The sequence below is a fragment of the Neopelma chrysocephalum genome, unplaced genomic scaffold, assembly GCF_003984885.1.
Source record: "Neopelma chrysocephalum unplaced genomic scaffold, ASM398488v2 Primary Assembly neopelma1_78, whole genome shotgun sequence".
Classification (NCBI taxonomy): Eukaryota; Metazoa; Chordata; class Aves; order Passeriformes; family Pipridae; genus Neopelma; species Neopelma chrysocephalum.
In genome coordinates, this window is record NW_020897739.1 from 471,860 (window position 1) to 489,971 (window position 18,112).

The window sequence follows — 18,112 nt, forward strand, 5'->3', positions numbered from 1 at the left end:
CTTGCTATATCCCAGGAAAGCTCAGTATCGATCCAATTTGCAAGACTGTGGGGGTCACATGTCTGTGTTATGTTTCATTTCTACCAGAACCTTTAAAACTGGAAGTGGAACTTACTCAAAGGCTGTCTTTGAGTAAGATACACCTTTACCCATAATCTGCTTTGACTCATCACTTAATTAAAATTTAAGTTAAAGTTCCTTTAATCCCCTTTATTTACCTTTTTTCCCTTTCTTTTTTTCCCCTCTTGAACCATTTGTGTTTCTCTTTAATGATCCCTCTTCTCTTAGTTCTCTGTACACAGATGGTTGATAGTGCTTTTAGTTGTGCCCCATGCAGTTGGCTCGTGGGATAAGCTCTGAGTTTCCTGCTCAGCTTCAGGGAGTATATATGAAATTAGGGTTATTAATATGCTGCTATTATGCGTTATTTTCTTTTTGACCATGGGAATTTTATCACCATAAGGTATCACTTCTCAGAGTGATGGCTTCATCTGCCAATTATTCCTGCTAGTTTTGTATATTGAGTGCAATCTCTTCCTATCTCAGCCTTGTCACTCAACAACACTGGTAAAAGAAGTGTTGGAGAGAGGAAAAATAACGTGTGTGCGTGTGGGCAGCAAAATAATTAGTTTGCATTTTACATTTCCTTTATATTAGTCATACAATTTTTTCACTTTCCCAAATGCACATTTCAGAAAGCATATTTTATATCACGCATTAGTTTTGTGTGAATTATCTGTATATTGATAGACACACTCCTTCAAAAGGGAAAAACTTTTCCGGTCCTGGATCAGTAATGGCACATTCCAGATGCCCTATTATGTGGCAAATAGGCAGGAAAAGAGTCTGCTGTGATTCAGAAAATGCATTATTATGAATTATTGGCTTCACCCTCTTGCATATCCAAAAGTATGTGAAATGTGCTGATTAAAAAAAAAAGAGATGGAAAGAAATTGGATTAAATAAGTGCATGACAAAATGGATATGGCAACAGGGTGGGAAATAAACAGGGTGGTGTGGTGGAAAAGGATGTGTTTTTACACTCTATGTCAGCTCTATAAATCCTGTGTCAGTGTACTATCCTTTGAGGTCTAGAGCTGAGAAATTTTCCCTCTCAGTTTCTTTCCTTTGCATGTATTCATGGTAGTTCTCCAAAATCTGTTTTCCAGGAATTTTGTAGTATTACGCAGCTGGGTTTGTGAACTGGCTCCTCCATAATGCGATAATTGGCACTAATCTTTCTGTGCTGTGCTCACACTATTCTGTGCTTGTCTGAATAACTACTTTAGGTCTTCCTTATGATAGAAACAGCTGTTTTTACAGTGAATAATAATAATGTCTTACTGTCTTCATTTTAACCATTGTTATCTTTGTGTCCACCTTCCAGTGAGACTTGTCCTTGCCTGTTTTTCCACTCTTTGGAGCAATGGTTGATCTCAGTGAGAGATGACTGATTGACTTTGTGATAGATTTACTGACCCAGCAGGCACATTCAGTAAACTTAAACTGAGAGAAAGAGTTGCAACCATGTTAATAGAAGGGAGATTTGGTTTGGAGCCCCACCTTTCCCGTGTATTTTTCTCTGGCACTTAACAGTGGTTTTGGCATTGCTGAGGCACGTGTGGAGATAAGCTAAGGAGGACATAGGGTAGACAGGTGACCCAGCACTAACTGGACAGCGACAGAAAGTGATCCTGATGTTAAAGTACACAATATTGAGTATTATGTCAATAATGAGAATAATTGACTCCCTAGAATTGTGTTCATGACGGCTTACCCAGTGAGAAATGTGAATGCTGCTTTGATTCAGTCAGAGCTTCTGGTAATTGTGGGGGAGCGTTTGTGTTGCTCACAGCGTTAGCTTTAAAATGTGAAACTCCTCTTCCAGCAGCGTCACTAACTGCCTCAAACAACACCCGTTGTACTGGAGAGCTGCACCAATTCTCCGGAAACAGCACCACTTTGATAACACCACTTCATGCACTTACCGGGCAATTGCAGTGCAAGCCAAGAGCATTAGTGCAACAATTGAGCACTTAGTGTCTCTTAAGCTCTTCTTTCATCTGTGCTTTACCCTGTATAAAGAATGTATTTTGTGAAGGAAGCTCCCATTCTTCTCAACTAATCCCCCAGACAATGGAAGCTGTAAAATGTTTTCATTTTCTTTTTTTCCCCCCTTGTTAAAACCACAGAAACACCAAGCTCTAAGGAATGAGATAATGGTTGTACTACCCCGAGTTTTACACTAAGCAAAGCCTAGAGGTATCTGAATGGCAGTAGACTAGGAGACTGCATGTGTGAGACAGACTGGCATCCGTGGTGCATGGTGTGCTTCCGACTGGCGCTTGTGGCTCCTTCCCATCCTCCATCCCTCTGACTTGCACGGTGTGTCGAGTGTTGTGTTCTTATAGCATGTGGAATTCTTTGTGTGGACAATGAATGGATGCAATGTTTGTTGCACAGAACGGTCAAGGGGACAGTGGAAAAATCCCTGTGTTCGTTACTCCTGTTACAAGGGAGTATATTTTCTCTGTTGCAGGTCCTTCAAATAGCATTTCTGCGACACCCCATGAGATGATTCTATTTTAGTGGCTAGAACTAGACCTGACACCCTTCTGTCTCCTCTACTCTTACTTTCACTTCCAGCAGCCTGACATTCCCATCCCACATCAGGCATGATCCTAAATCATAAAACAGTTAAAAAAAAAAAAAAAAAAAAAAGGGGAAGTAGTTCTACACCTTTCCCAAGAATGTCCCAAATCTGTCAAAATCTATGTTTGGTTATATGTGGAACTACAAAAAATTAAGCACAAAAGAAATTCCAAACAAAACGAAATGTTTTTCTCCCTCTTAAAGAAAAAGAAATAAATAGTTTACCTTGTGCTAGACGAGGGCTCCCTGTAGATGGCTTTGTGCACCTCTACGTTTTCCAGTGGGACACTGCCTTGGTGTGCAAAGTAACACAGACAAACAAAAATCCATAAATAAATCTCTTACACAGTTTATGCACCTCTTATATGGTGCCTGTAACTGTTGTTGTCCAAAACCCAAAATTTGTCTTCAAGCACGAATGACTTGCTGAGGTTTTTTTTTATGATAACCCCATTGATGGAGTATGAATTGTATCCGCACGCTCCAGAATGAAATTTGGTTAATTTTTTTTAATATCCAAACCTATTTTTGTTAGAAATTACATTTTACCAAATAACCATAAAATTATATTGAGAACCCCCCAAAAAATCCCGAGCCATCCCGTCAGAATTGGCTTTATATTTTTGAATCATAAATAATTTCCTTCAATGAGACGTATTTGCTTGTGAAGTATTTAATGAGTGCCCACTTTAAGCACAGTTGTTTGCAGGTACCGAGGAGTGATATAGGCTCACATTTATTAGTGTCTGCTGGTATTTTACCAACAGCAGCACTGTAAAACAAGACTTTCAGCGAAGAACTCTTAGGTAACACTTGTTAATGAATAAATGACCTCAGCATGATTTGGTGCTTCCCGTGGGAGAAAGGCTTTTTCTAATTGTGCCTTTTGAGCAAGAGCCCCGTTTACATACGTAGCGCGTTACGTATGTGGAACGTACCCACGGAACGTTCTAACCATTCCGTCTCTGACTGGTTTTCCCTGATTTTTGCAGCTTCCTGGTGAGCTTCATGGTGGACGCCCGCGGCGGTGCCATGAGGGGCTGCCGGCACAACGGGCTGCGCATCATCATCCCCCCGCGCAAGTGCACGGCCCCGACGCGCGTGACCTGCCGGCTGGTGAAGCGCCACCGGCTGGCCACCATGCCCCCCATGGTGGAAGGGGAAGGACTGGCCAGCCGCCTCATCGAAGTGGGACCTTCTGGGGCACAGTTCCTTGGGTAAGGGGGGGGCCACACGGCCCGGAGGAAAACATTTTCAGCCACATTTTTGCGTTTAAGTTGCACTGGAAGGGTTCCTTTTTTTCGAGACGTGAGGCGAAAAAGGTCTTTGTGGCATGGTAGCAGGCAGGTTGTGTGAAATACAGGTCGGTTGCCACTTAACAAATCAGGGAGGTTTTACACCTTTTCCTTTCAAAATGGGTATTTTAAGCACTAGCGCTAAGGTTAATGTGCTTCCGTGGATATAATTATTACTCAGTGTTGTGGGATATTATAGTGGGAAGAGACTCCCTTAGAACCAGAAAAGGCAGTTCATGCTATATTTAAAAGATGAATAGCACAGCACTGATCTAAACCCCGAATATGAAGCCTGCTATGTACACAGTGGGCTATTTTAGGGACTTCTATTGTGTTATCAGTAATTTGGACTATCAGGGAAGCACAGTGCCTTTGATTTTTCTGGAGTTGAAATTGCTAAACTAAGCAATTGGACAACCCTGGAATTTTCTGGCCATTTCTTTTGTCCTATCCTGCAAAACCCACAGAAAGGTCAGATTTGTGTCTGCTGCTCATTTCGTTTTAGCAATTTTAGCTGAAAGCAGCAGTCACTTGCACTTCTAAAAATTTGTTTTGCCAACTGTTCTCCCTATCAACTGTGGCATCCAGAAGGGAACGATTGAAGGAACCCCTTCTATTACATTCAGAAACTATAAAAGAAACGACTCTGTGAACAGCAATAGTTTAAATCCATTTGGAAACAACTCAGTTGCTTTAAAATCCTATTATAATAGGCAGTCATCAGAGCTACCATCTTCATTAGTGCTACCACTTATTCTTTTCACATCTTGGTCACCTTAAAGAGAAAGGAGAAAGAAATCTAAAGAGCAGAAGAAATACTGTGCTTTCACATTCAGTCTTCCCATTATCTCTGTTGCACACAAATGAATTTTAAGTATGTCTCCCATTTTTTTTTAATGGTTTCTCTATCTAATGAGAATGTCTCCCTAAAGGACAAGGCTGTAGCAGAGTTGGTTCATTCTCAGGTCTTTGTGCCCTTCCTGCGAGGGTTTTTCCGGGTGTTCTGCTGGCAGCGAAATCAGAAAATCACTGCACAGTTTGCAGAGGTGCATTCTAAGGTCCAGATCCCGTTCCCATCGAGTTCATGGCCAAAGCCCCCATAAAGCAAGACAAGATCCTAAATTCACAAAACTGATTTTGCCGATTTTGGTCACCAAATTGTCACGGCTAGGACGGAACCTTATTTAGTGTACAGCCTAATTCCACTCTGTGCACCAGACAGTGGCACTGGCGTTCTGGCACAAAAAATACATAAAGTTTATTTATGTTCTTTCTTTCACTGCTGCTTTGGATGTACTCAGTAAACTTCATCTGCCTACGGCTCCTCCCCCACTTAATGAGGGAGAAAGCTTGGTCAGCCGAATCCTTCAGCTGGGGCCTCCTGGGACCAAATTCCTTGGGTAGGAGAGACTTGAAACAAATTGATGGATGCTGACCTCCCCATTCTTCTCCTCCTTCTGCAATATGATTTTTTTATTGTCATTATGCCCATGATATTGTCCCTTTCTATCATTTGAAATTTTGTACACTTAACCCTTAGTGGACCATTTTTCAACCTTTGTGGTATGTGGTTTTGTTTTGGTGGTATGTTTGTATCTTTTTCTTCGAGTACTGTGGCCTTCATTTTTGTTTTGGCATGAAATCTTCCTAGTTATGTGCTTGATGTCTGTAGCAAAGCAACCTGGATTGGGACAAAAAAAAAAAAAGAATCTACTGTAAATTTCAAGCTGTTTTTTTGTATGAAGGACTGATCAATCAATAAGTTGTATGTTGGATACCACCAGTGTGATAGAACACATGGCATCTACTATGTACATGGTAACCTGTGTGAGTCCTCTAATTAGAGGAGCATTTATACAAATATATTTATATCTTCTCTCTTATTTCTAAGAGTATGTATGTATATGTATATCTAAATATAGATATATTATATGTACACATGTGTATATGTGTGTGTGTATATATATATATATATGGGCGCTTATGCTGATACATGTATTGACATGTGCTTGTAAGGCAACAAGGCAAATTCTTATCTCCTATACTGCAGTAGCAACCCAGACAATCTCCTCAGACCTCCTGTGTCTCTCCCAAGGTGTAAATCAGGAATAAGTTCATTGGAATATATAGAATTATAAAGAAGTAAATTGGTGCGGGACACACCTGCCCCCCTGATAGCAATGAAATTATTCTGATTTGCACTAGTATAAGTGAGATCAGAATTTGTCCCACTATTCCCATATGTTACAGTAGATTCTCTTTGAAATGAAGTTGCACAGGTTAACCCAGACAGTAGTGACAACTAAAACGAGCATGAGTTTTTCATGGATTTGCGAAACAATCACCAAATTACCAGATAAGCACTATTATCTTACCAAATCTCATTCACACTGTGGAAAGAGGTGAATGCACTTTTTCATCTGTCCTTCAGCACTTACTGGGTCCCTGTAAACATTTAGTTTGTGTTAGTGGCCTACTAGTTTAGGATTGTGCCAAAGTATTCCAGCCAAATAGGTAGAATTCCAGGTCACTTTGTAGCAGACTGAATAGAGTTGCTGTTAATCCTGTCTCTTCCTCTCTCCCGTGTGCATTTAATGCGCTGTGTTGCCGTGCCAGGCCTGTGATTGTGGAGATCCCCCACTTTGCTGCTCTGCGTGGGAAGGAGAGGGAGTTGGTGATTCTGCGCAGCGAGAACGGGGACAGCTGGAAGGAGCACTTCTGTGAATACACTGAGGATGAGCTGAATGAAATCCTCAATGGGATGGATGAAGGTATCCAGGGGGGGACTTGGATTTTTATTCTGCTCCTGCACTGCTGCTCTTGCTGGGGGTAATAGCTTTGACCACTTGCTTACTTCCCTTGCCTGGTCTGCTGAAGTCATGGGACGAGACATCTGCCATCACAAAATGGGGAAGAGGTGCTACACTTGTGTTTGCTGCTGCTCCTTTTCATGGTGTAAAACAAAAAGTTTCCATAGCAAACACCCTTCCAAAACAAGGCAATTATCATACTAATCCTTTCCAAGCAGCCCCACGTGTGGGAGGAAATGTCAGTCACGGGTATTCTTGCTTTCTGAGAGAACAGAATGGCCTTGGGCTGCCTTGGAGCTGCAGAATTTGTTATTTTTTTGACAAAAAACCCCAAACAAACCCCAAAGTAAACAAGACACCTCACAGAATTAAAGCCAAACTCATACTTCTATAGTTTTTTGTTTTGAAGTTTCGTTTTCTTTGTGCTGCTTCACGGCATTCTAAATATGTGAAGTAGAAAGGAGCTTGGACAAGTCCCTTGGTGTGTTTGGCTGCTTGTTTTGGAGATGTCAACATATTCTGTTGGCTGTCTTAAACTCCCTTCAGTTGGTTGTTCAGTCTGTCTGTCCTTTTCCGGATTTCTCTGGTTTAGCTGAACACTGGGGTGTGTTTCCTTTTCCCCCTCGATTTCTAGACTAAAAAACTTTGTGTAAGTTGCATCAAACTGTGAAAAGCTTGACTGCATTTTGAAGGTTGTGTGAAACTCTTGTCTTTTGACCATCTCCTCTTCCGCCCTCAGTACTTGACACTCCAGAGGAGCTGGAGAAGAAGCGGATCTGCCGCATCATCACCCGGGATTTCCCTCAGTACTTCGCCGTGGTGTCCCGGATCAAACAGGACAGCAACCTCATCGGGCCCGAGGGAGGGGTGTTGAGCAGCACTGTGGTGCCACAAGTGCAGGCAGTCTTCCCAGAAGGGGCTCTAACCAAACGAATCCGCGTTGGCCTCCAGGTACGGTGCAACAATCACAAGGCTTTTAGTGTAAAATCACCTTCTTTGAAGTTCTGGGCGCCTCGGTTTAGGAAGGGTATTGAGGTGCTGGAGAGTGTCCAAAGAAGGGCAACGAGGCTGGTGAAGGGTCTGGAGCACAAATGCTGTGACGAGAGGCTGAGGGAGCTGGAGAGGAGGAGGCTCAGGGGAGACCTCCTCACTCTCTACAACCCCCTGACAGGAGGTTGTAGCCAGGTGGATATTGTCCTCTTTTCCCTGGCAACCAGCAGTAGGACAAGAGGGCACAGTCTTGAGCTGTGCCAGGGGAGGTTCAGCTTGGACATTAGGAAGACATTTTTTACAGAGTAATCAGACACTGGAAAGGGCTGCCAAGGAAGTTGGTGGACTCACCGTCCCTGGAGGTGTTTAAGAAGAGACTGGATGTGGCATCAGTGCCATGGTCTGGGTGACAAGGTGGTGTTGGGTCATAGGTTGGACTTGATGATCTCACAGATCTTTTCCAACCTAGTTGATTCTGTAATTCTCTGAATGGAGAGCAGCATGTTTAGCTTATCATGTTGTATCTTGTCTACAATGCTTCTAGTAAAAATAGTAATAATAAAAAAAAAAATCCATGCAGAATCAAAGAAAGCAGTAAAGCTTTGGGTTTTCCAGTTAATTCAGATTTCTGTCTGTTAACTGTCCATATAATCTTGGGAAAAGTACCTAATTTTGGTGATGATTATGATATAGTAATAATAATATAATATATTGATAATGATATAGTAGGTCATAGAACAGTTTCTTAAATACTTCTTATGAAAGGCAGCAGAAAAGTAAAAAGTGCTGCAATAATAAAGTCAAATGTACAGATTCTCAGCATGAAGGAACCAGCCTAACAATTCCTTCCTGAAAGAAAGGAAGTCTTTTCCCGTATCTCCTTCTCATCCTCCTGCTGCTTGTATCCTCAACTTACCTTGGCCAGGAGACTGTGCTTGTTGGTATCCCCTGGGATTGGCTGCATAGCACACTTTTAAAACAGCTCAGAGCTTATTCTAAGGGGAAAAAAAGTATACAGTACACAGACCCAGTTCTTTACAAACTCACTGAACTGTTTTCAAGTAACCATTCTGTTATTTTTCTGTCGCTCTGGCAAGGCTCAACCTATGCACACTGAACTTACGAAGAAGATTTTAGGCAACAAGGCCACCTTCAGCCCCATCGTCACGCTGGAGCCCAGGAGGAGGAAGTTCCATAAACCCATCACGATGACGATTCCCGTCCCCAAGGCCTCCAGCGATGGGATCATGAATGGCTACGGAGGCGACACGCCCACTCTGAGGTTACTATGCAGCATAACAGGTAGGATGCCAGTGCCGGAGCTTTCCATGTGCATCTTGAATCTGTCACTCCTCGTGGGCTGGAAAATGTTTTAAGCTGATGACACACATGGGAAGCTCGGAGAAAACCTGGCTGGGATGAGAAGCTGTGAAAATAAACTACTTTGCAAACAATTATTTTTAAGCAGAAATAACATTTGTTGTTTGGACTAACAAGAGATGTGTAATATAATCATAGACTCGAGGTTTGGTGTGGTTTTTTGCATTTTCCTTACAGTTTGTGTCTTGAAAATCAACATACCTCTGCCTGGCAGAGTAAGTGTAGTTCAGACTTAATGTTGCACTACACTTGAATGAAAAATAGTGGATTTAAACACTTAATGCTTGCTATAACTCCAAAGTGACCAGTGCCTCATTCAGTCTCACTTAAGAGGCAGAAATGAGCTGCATGCATTTAGTTTAATAAATTAATTTAATCATGTTTAATTTAACCCCTCCAATCCTACCAGCATTGGTGGAATAATATAGACCCGAGGAGAAGGCATGTCTGGGATTATTACTGATTTCATAGCAATTAAAAACTCAGATGAATTTCTTAGAAGCAAAAGAGTTGCAGACTTGCTTGGTTTTAATTTTTTTTTTTTTAATCTCTCTCCCTTCAGGAGGAACCACCCCTGCCCAATGGGAAGACATCACCGGGACAACACCACTGACGTTTGTTAATGAATGTGTTTCCTTCACAACAAATGTGTCTGCCAGGTACCTACATAACCAAACATGAGTTTTACAGTGATACTTTCAAATGCATGTCTTTTTTTTCCCAACAAATACTTCCTTTAAACTATTTTAGTTTATATAGTAGAAGGAACAGAGATACTTATACAAATTTCCGTGGAAATAGAAATCCTTTGTTTGGGTACCTCATTGTACATCTTACAAGGGATATTACTTCCGGAATATCCAAAAACTGAGAAGTCATACAGAAAGACCTGTAGGTGTACAAAACTGGGATCTAGAAGCATCTCTTCCAACCATTTGTTCCTGGGACGAGGTTCAACTGCTGTCTTCCTGGAAACAGAATTTCGTATTAAAATAATAATAGTAATAATACATATATATGTATGTATTTTAGTTTGTACACTGGCCATGATTTATTTCACAGAAATGCACAGAAATCTCCTCCCTTGTAAGAGGAGATGCAATCCATGATCTGGAAAGTGTTCCATTTAGGGAGTGTAGTTTAGCAAACAAAAATCTTGGATAACTTGCCCATGAAATTCAGAGAATTCAGTGCCAACCTTCAGTGTCCAGGGCAGTTATTACTATTAGATTAGATTTGTTATATGGTGAAATAATGTATTCAATGTTAAAATGAGATCAGCTCTTGCAGTCCAACCCCCGGTTTAACATTAGGCAAAATAAAGTATTATTTTTTTATGCTTTCTTAGTTCAGAAAGGGCTTTTTTTTCCCATTAAACTGGATGCTTTGCTGATGTACATTCCATTTTGGTTTAGGTCAACATTTTGCTGTAACAGCAGTAGCCACGAGAGGGAGATATTACAGTGTGTTTAGCTCTCAGTCTGTGTAAAGGGTGAAATTAAAGCTGAATTAAAGGTTAATTTAAGAACCATATGTGGCCACTAGATGCAGAGTTTGAGAGGTCCAAGTCCCTGAAACTGTGAAATCCCCAGCAGGGCTACACATGAAATACAGCCAGAATGAGGGTGACAGTTTATGGATCTACAGCCCATATTTATGGTGGATCTTTCCTAATCCCCATGATGACATGAAAATTGATTACTGTTGTTAATGTTCAGTGATATAGGCAGGGTCCCGTGTAGAGATTTTAATGGGTTCTGCCTCTTCTTTGTAAATGAAATGAATGTTCAGCTGACTCCTTTCACTCAGATGTGACTTTAAGTGCTGCTAAAGTTAGAAAACAGGATTTTTCATGGATTTGGAGTCAGGGAAATAATTACTTTATTTGCCAAAGGACAAGCTAACCTTAATTTTTTTTCACTTTTTCCCTGGTCTTAAAGTGCCACTGTCCTTTTGCCTTGCCAAGAGTTGGCTAATTTCTGACTGTTTGCTATTCACAGTAATTTTTTCTGTCTAGCTAAATCATTAATGATGGACAACAATTTTCCCTTTCACAAGACTAACACTGTCCAAAATGAGCTTGGGAAAGAGATACATTTGTCATGTGAATCACACTGCAGACTTGGAGGCCTGGCTGTTGTTTTCCATTTCCTGAGCCGCAGCTTTTTAAAAAATGGTCTCTGTTTGGGCTTTTTAGCCCCTGGTGTATGACAGCAAATCATTGAGGCATCTGGTGGTTTCTCAGAGGATGTAGCCTCTCCAGTTTGAGTCCAGCACAGCATAGTTCTCCCACACAGGAAAAGGAAAGTATCAGTGTGCAGATCCTTTCTGTGCCACACATGCTTTCTCTCCTTCAAATGTCATCAGCTTGTTTTTTTTGACCGCTGTGTTTGCTAAATGTTCTAAAGAGCAGCACAGCACAAAATTCACTGTTATTCAGTTGCAGATGAGTAAGCCCAGAGCAGTCACGCTGAGAAGGTGTGCTTTGGGGTCGTAATGCCATGTAATCCACAGTAGGGAATAAGCCCCCTGTAGATTAGATCAGCTTTGGAGCTGTCTTTGACCTCTCCCGACTTCCGTCTCCATCCTACGGGTACGAAACTCGAGCATGATTTCCACCCACACAGTGGATTTTATGTAGAAGAAATGTCATCAGCTCCACAGAGAAACCAAAGTGATGGCTGGGAAAGCAGGCAGCACATGTTACTCCCTGGAAAATACTTGGTGATTAAATTCACATGGGAATAATTTCTGACTTTGCACGCAGGACCTCCAGGTTTTGACACTGTATATAAGGAACGTGCTGTTATCCTTTAAGTTAGATGGTGGACAAAAAACAAGCATAACAATTCTTTTTTGTGACTTGTTATCTACAGTTACTGGGCTTACCAGCTAATGCTGCCAGGCTGGGGAAACATATAATTTCCTTTCTTAAATCTTTCTGTGCTGATTACCTGACTCTTCATTTTCTTTTTCAGATTTTGGTTGATAGACTGTCGACAGACACAAGAATCTGTTACTTTTGCTTCCCAAGTGTACAGAGAGATTATCTGTGTCCCCTACATGGCCAAATTTGTGGTGTTTGCCAAATCCCACGATCCCATCGAAGCGCGGTTAAGGTGTTTCTGCATGACGGACGACAAGGTGGATAAAACTCTAGAACAACAAGAAAATTTTGCTGAAGTTGCCAGAAGCAGGGACGTAGAGGTACTGTACAGGACTCTTTTCTCTATTTTATAGTGTCTGCTTTTAAACTAATATTGCAAGTACTGCAAAATAGCTGCCAGCAACTACTGTCATGAGGCAGTATCAACTGTAGTGATAAGATGGAAACTTGGACTTCAGTCAGATATAAGGGAAAAGTAGTGATGAAACACTGTTCCCAATGGGCAGCTGCTGAACTCTTAGCCCACAGGGCTAAAGGGGGACAGTCAGAGCCAAAAAGCACATGTAAATCCCAATTTCCACTAACTCCTAAATGCATATCACTAACCAAAAAGGCAGTTTGACAGTAGTCATGTTTTGTCAGCACCTTTACGTACCAAGAAGTTGAAGTAGCAAGTTTGATTAATATTCTGCTTTACAAAAATAAAATTAAATCAGCTGCTGAACAGGCAAAAGCTTTCCAGGAAACTGCCTGCTAAATGCAGTTTTTCTGGCTCTGTCAGCTTCCTCAGAAGGGATAACAGATTGGAAGTGCTTTAACTTACAGGCATGGCACATTCCTCTGCTTAGTTCAGCCTCTTTTCCTCGAGAATCCCACGTTTAAAAAATTTGTCCTCGCTGTTCCTTAAGCTCTGACAGGCATTTCTTGTGCAGAGCAGGTAGATAAAATAAGGGTTATCAAACTGCCAAGGCTAAATTTCTGGGAAGTAAGGATGAGGCATTAATGTATTGTCAGGCTGAAGGGAACATCTCCCAACCTGCTAATCTGATATTTAAACACGTGGGGGGGCCATAACAGCATGATATGAAGATGTAACAGTACCATTATATAGAGATTTCAGAGAGGTATTTACCTGAGGCCTGACTTTGAAAAGCTCTAGGCCTTTGCAAATCCACTTGAAATAAATAGAAATGTACTGATAAACACTGCCTTTGACTTTTGATTTGATTGCTGAAGAAAATACTTCTCTGCCTGTGATTTCTTCTAAGAAGAAATCCTAACCACCTAATCACTGTGATTAATTGCTGCTTTGCTGCTTTTTTTCCTTTCCAACAGGTATTAGAAGGAAAACCCATCTATGTTGACTGCTTTGGCAATTTGGTGCCTCTCACAAAGAGTGGGCAACATCATATATTCAGCTTTTTTGCCTTCAAAGAGAATAGACTTCCTCTGTTTGTTAAGGTAATATTCATGGCTTCTTTTTTGGATATTTCAAGTTATTGTTTCATCATATTTTTGCGAACAAATGAAAAAAAAAAATCAATTTAGCTAAATTCCCAACTGTAACTGTGTTTTGTCCCTGAACTATTCCATTTAAAAAGATGTGTTTTTGCTCTGGCAGGTGCGAGATACCACTCAAGAACCCTGTGGACGATTATCTTTCATGAAGGAGCCAAAATCTACAAGGGGCCTCGTTCACCAAGCCATATGTAATTTAAACATCACTTTACCCATTTACACAAAGGTACTGTGAAATTACACTGATCTCTAGTCATCAGCATTATAATACAAACAAGAAAGGAGGAGGAGGAGGAGGAGGGCAAAACACAGTTCAAGTTTTGTGGTCAGGGATTTTAAAGAGGAATAAAGTACAATCCTTATTATAGCATTTTTGTGTACTTTTAAAACAGCACATCTCAACATATTTTAACTTTCAATGGGTAATGTTCTTAACTATTTTAAGTATTTATTCATGCTAATTTATAGAGAAAAAGCATGTATATATTTAAAGTTTTGGTACGAATAAGGATCACTAGAAGTCTAACACCCAGAAGCAACTTTTCTGTTTGTATTTTGCTCAGTTCTGTAGCCCTTTGTGTTTTAAACTGACAGTTCAGTTTTGCTGCTTTTTGGCATAAGAAATAAATTGCAGAAACGTTCCGCATTTTTTTCTTTTCTGTTAAATGTTGTCAGAAGTTACTTTTTCCTACTCTCTTCAAAAAAAAATTACATTTTGCCTGCTGTTTTCCCCTTCTCTTTTCGCATGGGAATTTGGAACTGAAAGGAATCAGATTCAGATCAAGAACCAGAAGAGGTAATGTTGCTAAATCAACCTGTTCTTGCCTACTCACACCACTCAAACACAACTAGCAGACACAACTTGGAAGATTAAATCTGTAGTAGAACAGGCACATTCATCCTTAGCTCAGTGCTACAAACACAACAAGGAGGAGTGCAATTAAAGGCTCTTATACAAGCTCACTTTTACAATGTACAGAGTTTAACTTGCCCTGTGTCAGAATTAGAAATCTTCTCCATTTATAACATCCAGCACAAAGTCAGTGTTAACCCAGAAGTCACAAGTAAGTTTACCTCGAGTATAAGGTTTAGAATTTTCATCTTCAGCATAAACTAAATGGCACCAACTCCCCTCTGTGCTCCCAGCCCTGTTCTGGCAGTTATGGGTGTTCCTTAAGGTCTGACCCCTACAGGAATGGGTAACATTAGAAAAGCATCCCCACATTTTGATGATGTTCAGCTGTTGGAAAGAAGAGGGAGAATACCCAGCCAGCTCCCCAAAGCAGATGGACATCTTTTCCATGGATGCAGAACGGAGTTCAGCAGTTCTGTGGCATGGATTGTAGTTTCCTGTTATCATTATAGAGGTATTTACCACTCCTGTGGTAAATATGACTTCTATTTGTGTGTAAGAAACTAAAGCACAAAAAGACAAGCTCATTGGTGGCTACAACCACCTCCCATTTTAAATTATTTTTGGTTGACTTTATTATTTTTTATGTTAATAATATTTATTAGTATGCTGACATAATGCTGATCTGGAAGAACATAAAGTAAAGGGAATTAAAGGATCCCAGGTTACCATGTGGGGTGATCTGTGCATCAGAGGAATTCAGACTATTATGGATCCATAACACTCACTGCTAAGTGTAAAATTTAATTATGTGAGCCTAAAGCATTGCAAGGCATGTACAGACATGCACATGTGGCCAGTGATTTACTTCTGTTCATTGTCAGTTTATGGAAAAGCAAGGATTTACTCACATCATAAATGAGCCAGTATATTGCATTTATCTTTATCAAGAATATTTTCAAACAACCACAACGTTTTCAACACTCACTAAAAAACTTGGGGGCCTTAACACACACAATATCTTGTACCAGCAGTACTGCACAGCTGATTTCCATTCCCCATGGTCATCCTACCCCCACCACGAGTTTGTACAGGAAACTGAATGTTTAATGCTACTTCTAAATTTGGGTACTTTTGCATGGCCAAATTTACCCGACATGTGCTTGTGTGGACAAATGCTGGCAGAACTGAAATAAACTCAAATCACAAGGCAACCTCAAAAATTTGCCTCTTGAATTTTCATAGTCTGACAGTGCATTTTGTTTCATGTGGTTTTTTGGCAAGGATTATATTTTCTTTCACTAAAGAAATTAAGCCATGCTTTTACTGTTACTGCTGTTACATTCTTGGTTCCGTATCAGTCCATGAATCTGTGTGTCTCCATACATCTAGTAGATTTAACTTCACTAGTGACTTCACTATATCAACATGATTTGAACTTTTAAATTTCCCCCTTTTTTCCCTTCCAGGTTGACATGACGTCAGAAAAAAGTAAGATTTTCTTTTTTTTGACTTGAAAGTGTTATAATGCAGTTCGTATGAAAGATGGTTAAGAGTAAACATAAGCATGAAAGAGAGCTAAGTTTTTAACTGCTATTGCTAATAACATCAATACTTTAATAGAAAACAATTTAATATCAAAGCAGCTATCAAATTAAATACATTTTAATGTATAAATTAACAATTTAAAACCGTTCATCTAAGCATTTACTTTCCTTTGACATCCCTAGTGATCCCGCTATTGCTATTTTGCTTGTATGGATGCTCATCCCTCCATTTTTTTTGTTTTCTCCACTTGTCGACACCCATCCTTGCCTCGTACTTGAGACAGACGACAGTATCACTTTTAATGAAAACTTAGTGAAGGCTCCCGTGTATTCCATGGATCTCATGGAATACAAGCGTGCCCAAAAGTGATACTGTCCAAAGTAACCAGGCTGTTTAACCCTCCCTGCCCTGTACTGTGGTGAAATATGGCTGGAAATATGACATTAAAGCTTGGCACAGCACGTGTACCCCTTGTACCTCCAGAATCAGGCCGTTACTGTTAGAAACTGAGGGCGAGGGGGTCACTGAGATCTCCTTGGGAGAAGACGCAAATCAAACAAATACCTCCATGGACTGAAGAGAGTCTCTAATGAGAGCTGCTTCCAATTGAGCCATTTCTCGGATCTGTTTAGGGAAAGAATGACATCTGTCTTGTTTCCAGTTAAAGTGCCATGTCTTGCATTGTTCCACCGCTGCTTCCTCACCACCAGCTCCCCAGGCCACGGAGAAGCCCTTTATTTCCCACAGGAGCCGCTTTGCTTCTGGCTAATTAATTTGCTTCTTTGGCCAGTGGGACAGTCATGCATTTGGTATTTATGAAAATATATATTACAAGTCTGTGAAGCTACTGACCAGGATTTCAGTGTGCACTGGACAGTTCACACCAAAACAGCGGCACCAAAAGGCCACATTTTCAGCACCATGATGCCCCTCATTGACCTGGTTGTAATTGATGTACAGCACAGACTTTTAGCATTCGCTACACCCAGGAGAGCAGCGTAGCAAAACAGCTGTTTTTTACAGATAAATACAGCTACTTGTGTACTGCTTAGGTTCTCCTTATTTGCATTAGCGCTTTGGAATTAAGTCTCGAGTGCCGAAATGTGCAGTTCCATGTGACGTGCTACCTTTAAAGCAAAAAAATGTCCAGTTGTAATTCCTAAGCATTGTGTTCTGTTCGTAACTTGCTTCAGTCCTCCACTGTTTCATTCTACTCAATATCCATTTTCTACGAGTCCTTGCTGAAAGAAGCATTTCCAGCAGGCAGCTGTGGCATAATGGGAATTTGCTGCAGCCAGCCTCCTGTATCTTGATTGCCAGATTAGACAAATATTTCACCACAGTATGTTTTACAGGATTCTCATGTACCTTTAATTTATATGATTAATTTTTAGAGCTCTTGTTTTTTAACCGAAGCTACAACATCCCCAGCAGCATTTGCAACACCTTTGCTTTGCATGGAAATAACTTGCCTTACATGAATTGTACGTATGTGTCTAGTGTGACTGTCTCTGATTTTGGGTTGCCATACATTACATTTTTTAAAACTCTGAAATCACTTCTAAGTTGATTCACAGTTTTTTCCTATTCTCTCTCCTTTTCTTCTCTGTCTTCTCTTTCCTCAGTCAGTTCATTAGTTGTCAATGAGGATGTTCCAAGGAAAGGACCATGCCTCTTAAAACAAAAAACTGTTTGTTTCATTGTGTAGGTGTGAAATCCCCTTAGATGAAATGCCGGTTTGCAGCTGATTCAGATCTCTACGTATTTGGTCATATTTTAGATTACTGCAGAATTACTTTTCACCTTTTATTTTGATCATTAAGAAAAACAAAACCATTAACCCGATGTTACTCTGACAGTTTGCTAACACTGGCTTTCTCTTAGAGGAAATCGACTTTCAATCAGTTCTAATGCTTTCCCCCTTTTTTCTTGTTTTTCTTTTTATTTGAACATTGATCTGTAACATCTGAACAATCTTGAGATGCCTCTCTTTGTGTAACTTCACTGTGTTTCTTCTGGTTTTGGTTTGAAATTTCGTTGTTGTTGTTTTGGTTTCTTTTTAGTGGTGTCCTGATTTGGTTTGTTCCAGCTTTGATACTGTATGTGTGGTTGTGCTCTAGCGATAAAGTGAAGCAAGTTATTTCCTGCCATTTTCCTTTTCAGTTGTTTTTTTTTCCCT

The 18,112-nt window shown here is 40.5% G+C and overlaps 1 protein-coding gene across 22 annotated transcripts in view; it reads left to right on the forward strand.

Moving 5' to 3' along the window:
• The window catches only part of ANK2 (ankyrin 2), a 176,529-nt gene that overhangs the window by 138,253 nt on the left and 20,164 nt on the right, over positions 1–18,112 (forward strand). For 13 of the 22 annotated variants that reach the window (XM_027689833.1, XM_027689834.1, XM_027689855.1 and 10 more), the window contains 11 exons: positions 3,645–3,869; positions 5,249–5,347; positions 6,564–6,718; positions 7,497–7,708; positions 8,845–9,049; positions 9,690–9,786; positions 12,106–12,334; positions 13,350–13,475; positions 13,636–13,758; positions 14,299–14,328; positions 15,855–15,876. In XM_027689833.1, the coding sequence (XP_027545634.1) occupies positions 3,645–3,869; positions 5,249–5,347; positions 6,564–6,718; positions 7,497–7,708; positions 8,845–9,049; positions 9,690–9,786; positions 12,106–12,334; positions 13,350–13,475; positions 13,636–13,758; positions 14,299–14,328; positions 15,855–15,876 (1,523 nt within the window). The remainder of the gene's footprint in view (positions 1–3,644; positions 3,870–5,248; positions 5,348–6,563; positions 6,719–7,496; positions 7,709–8,844; positions 9,050–9,689; positions 9,787–12,105; positions 12,335–13,349; positions 13,476–13,635; positions 13,759–14,298; positions 14,329–15,854; positions 15,877–18,112) is intronic. The other 9 variants (XM_027689836.1, XM_027689856.1, XM_027689852.1 and 6 more) reach the window with 1 other exon arrangement.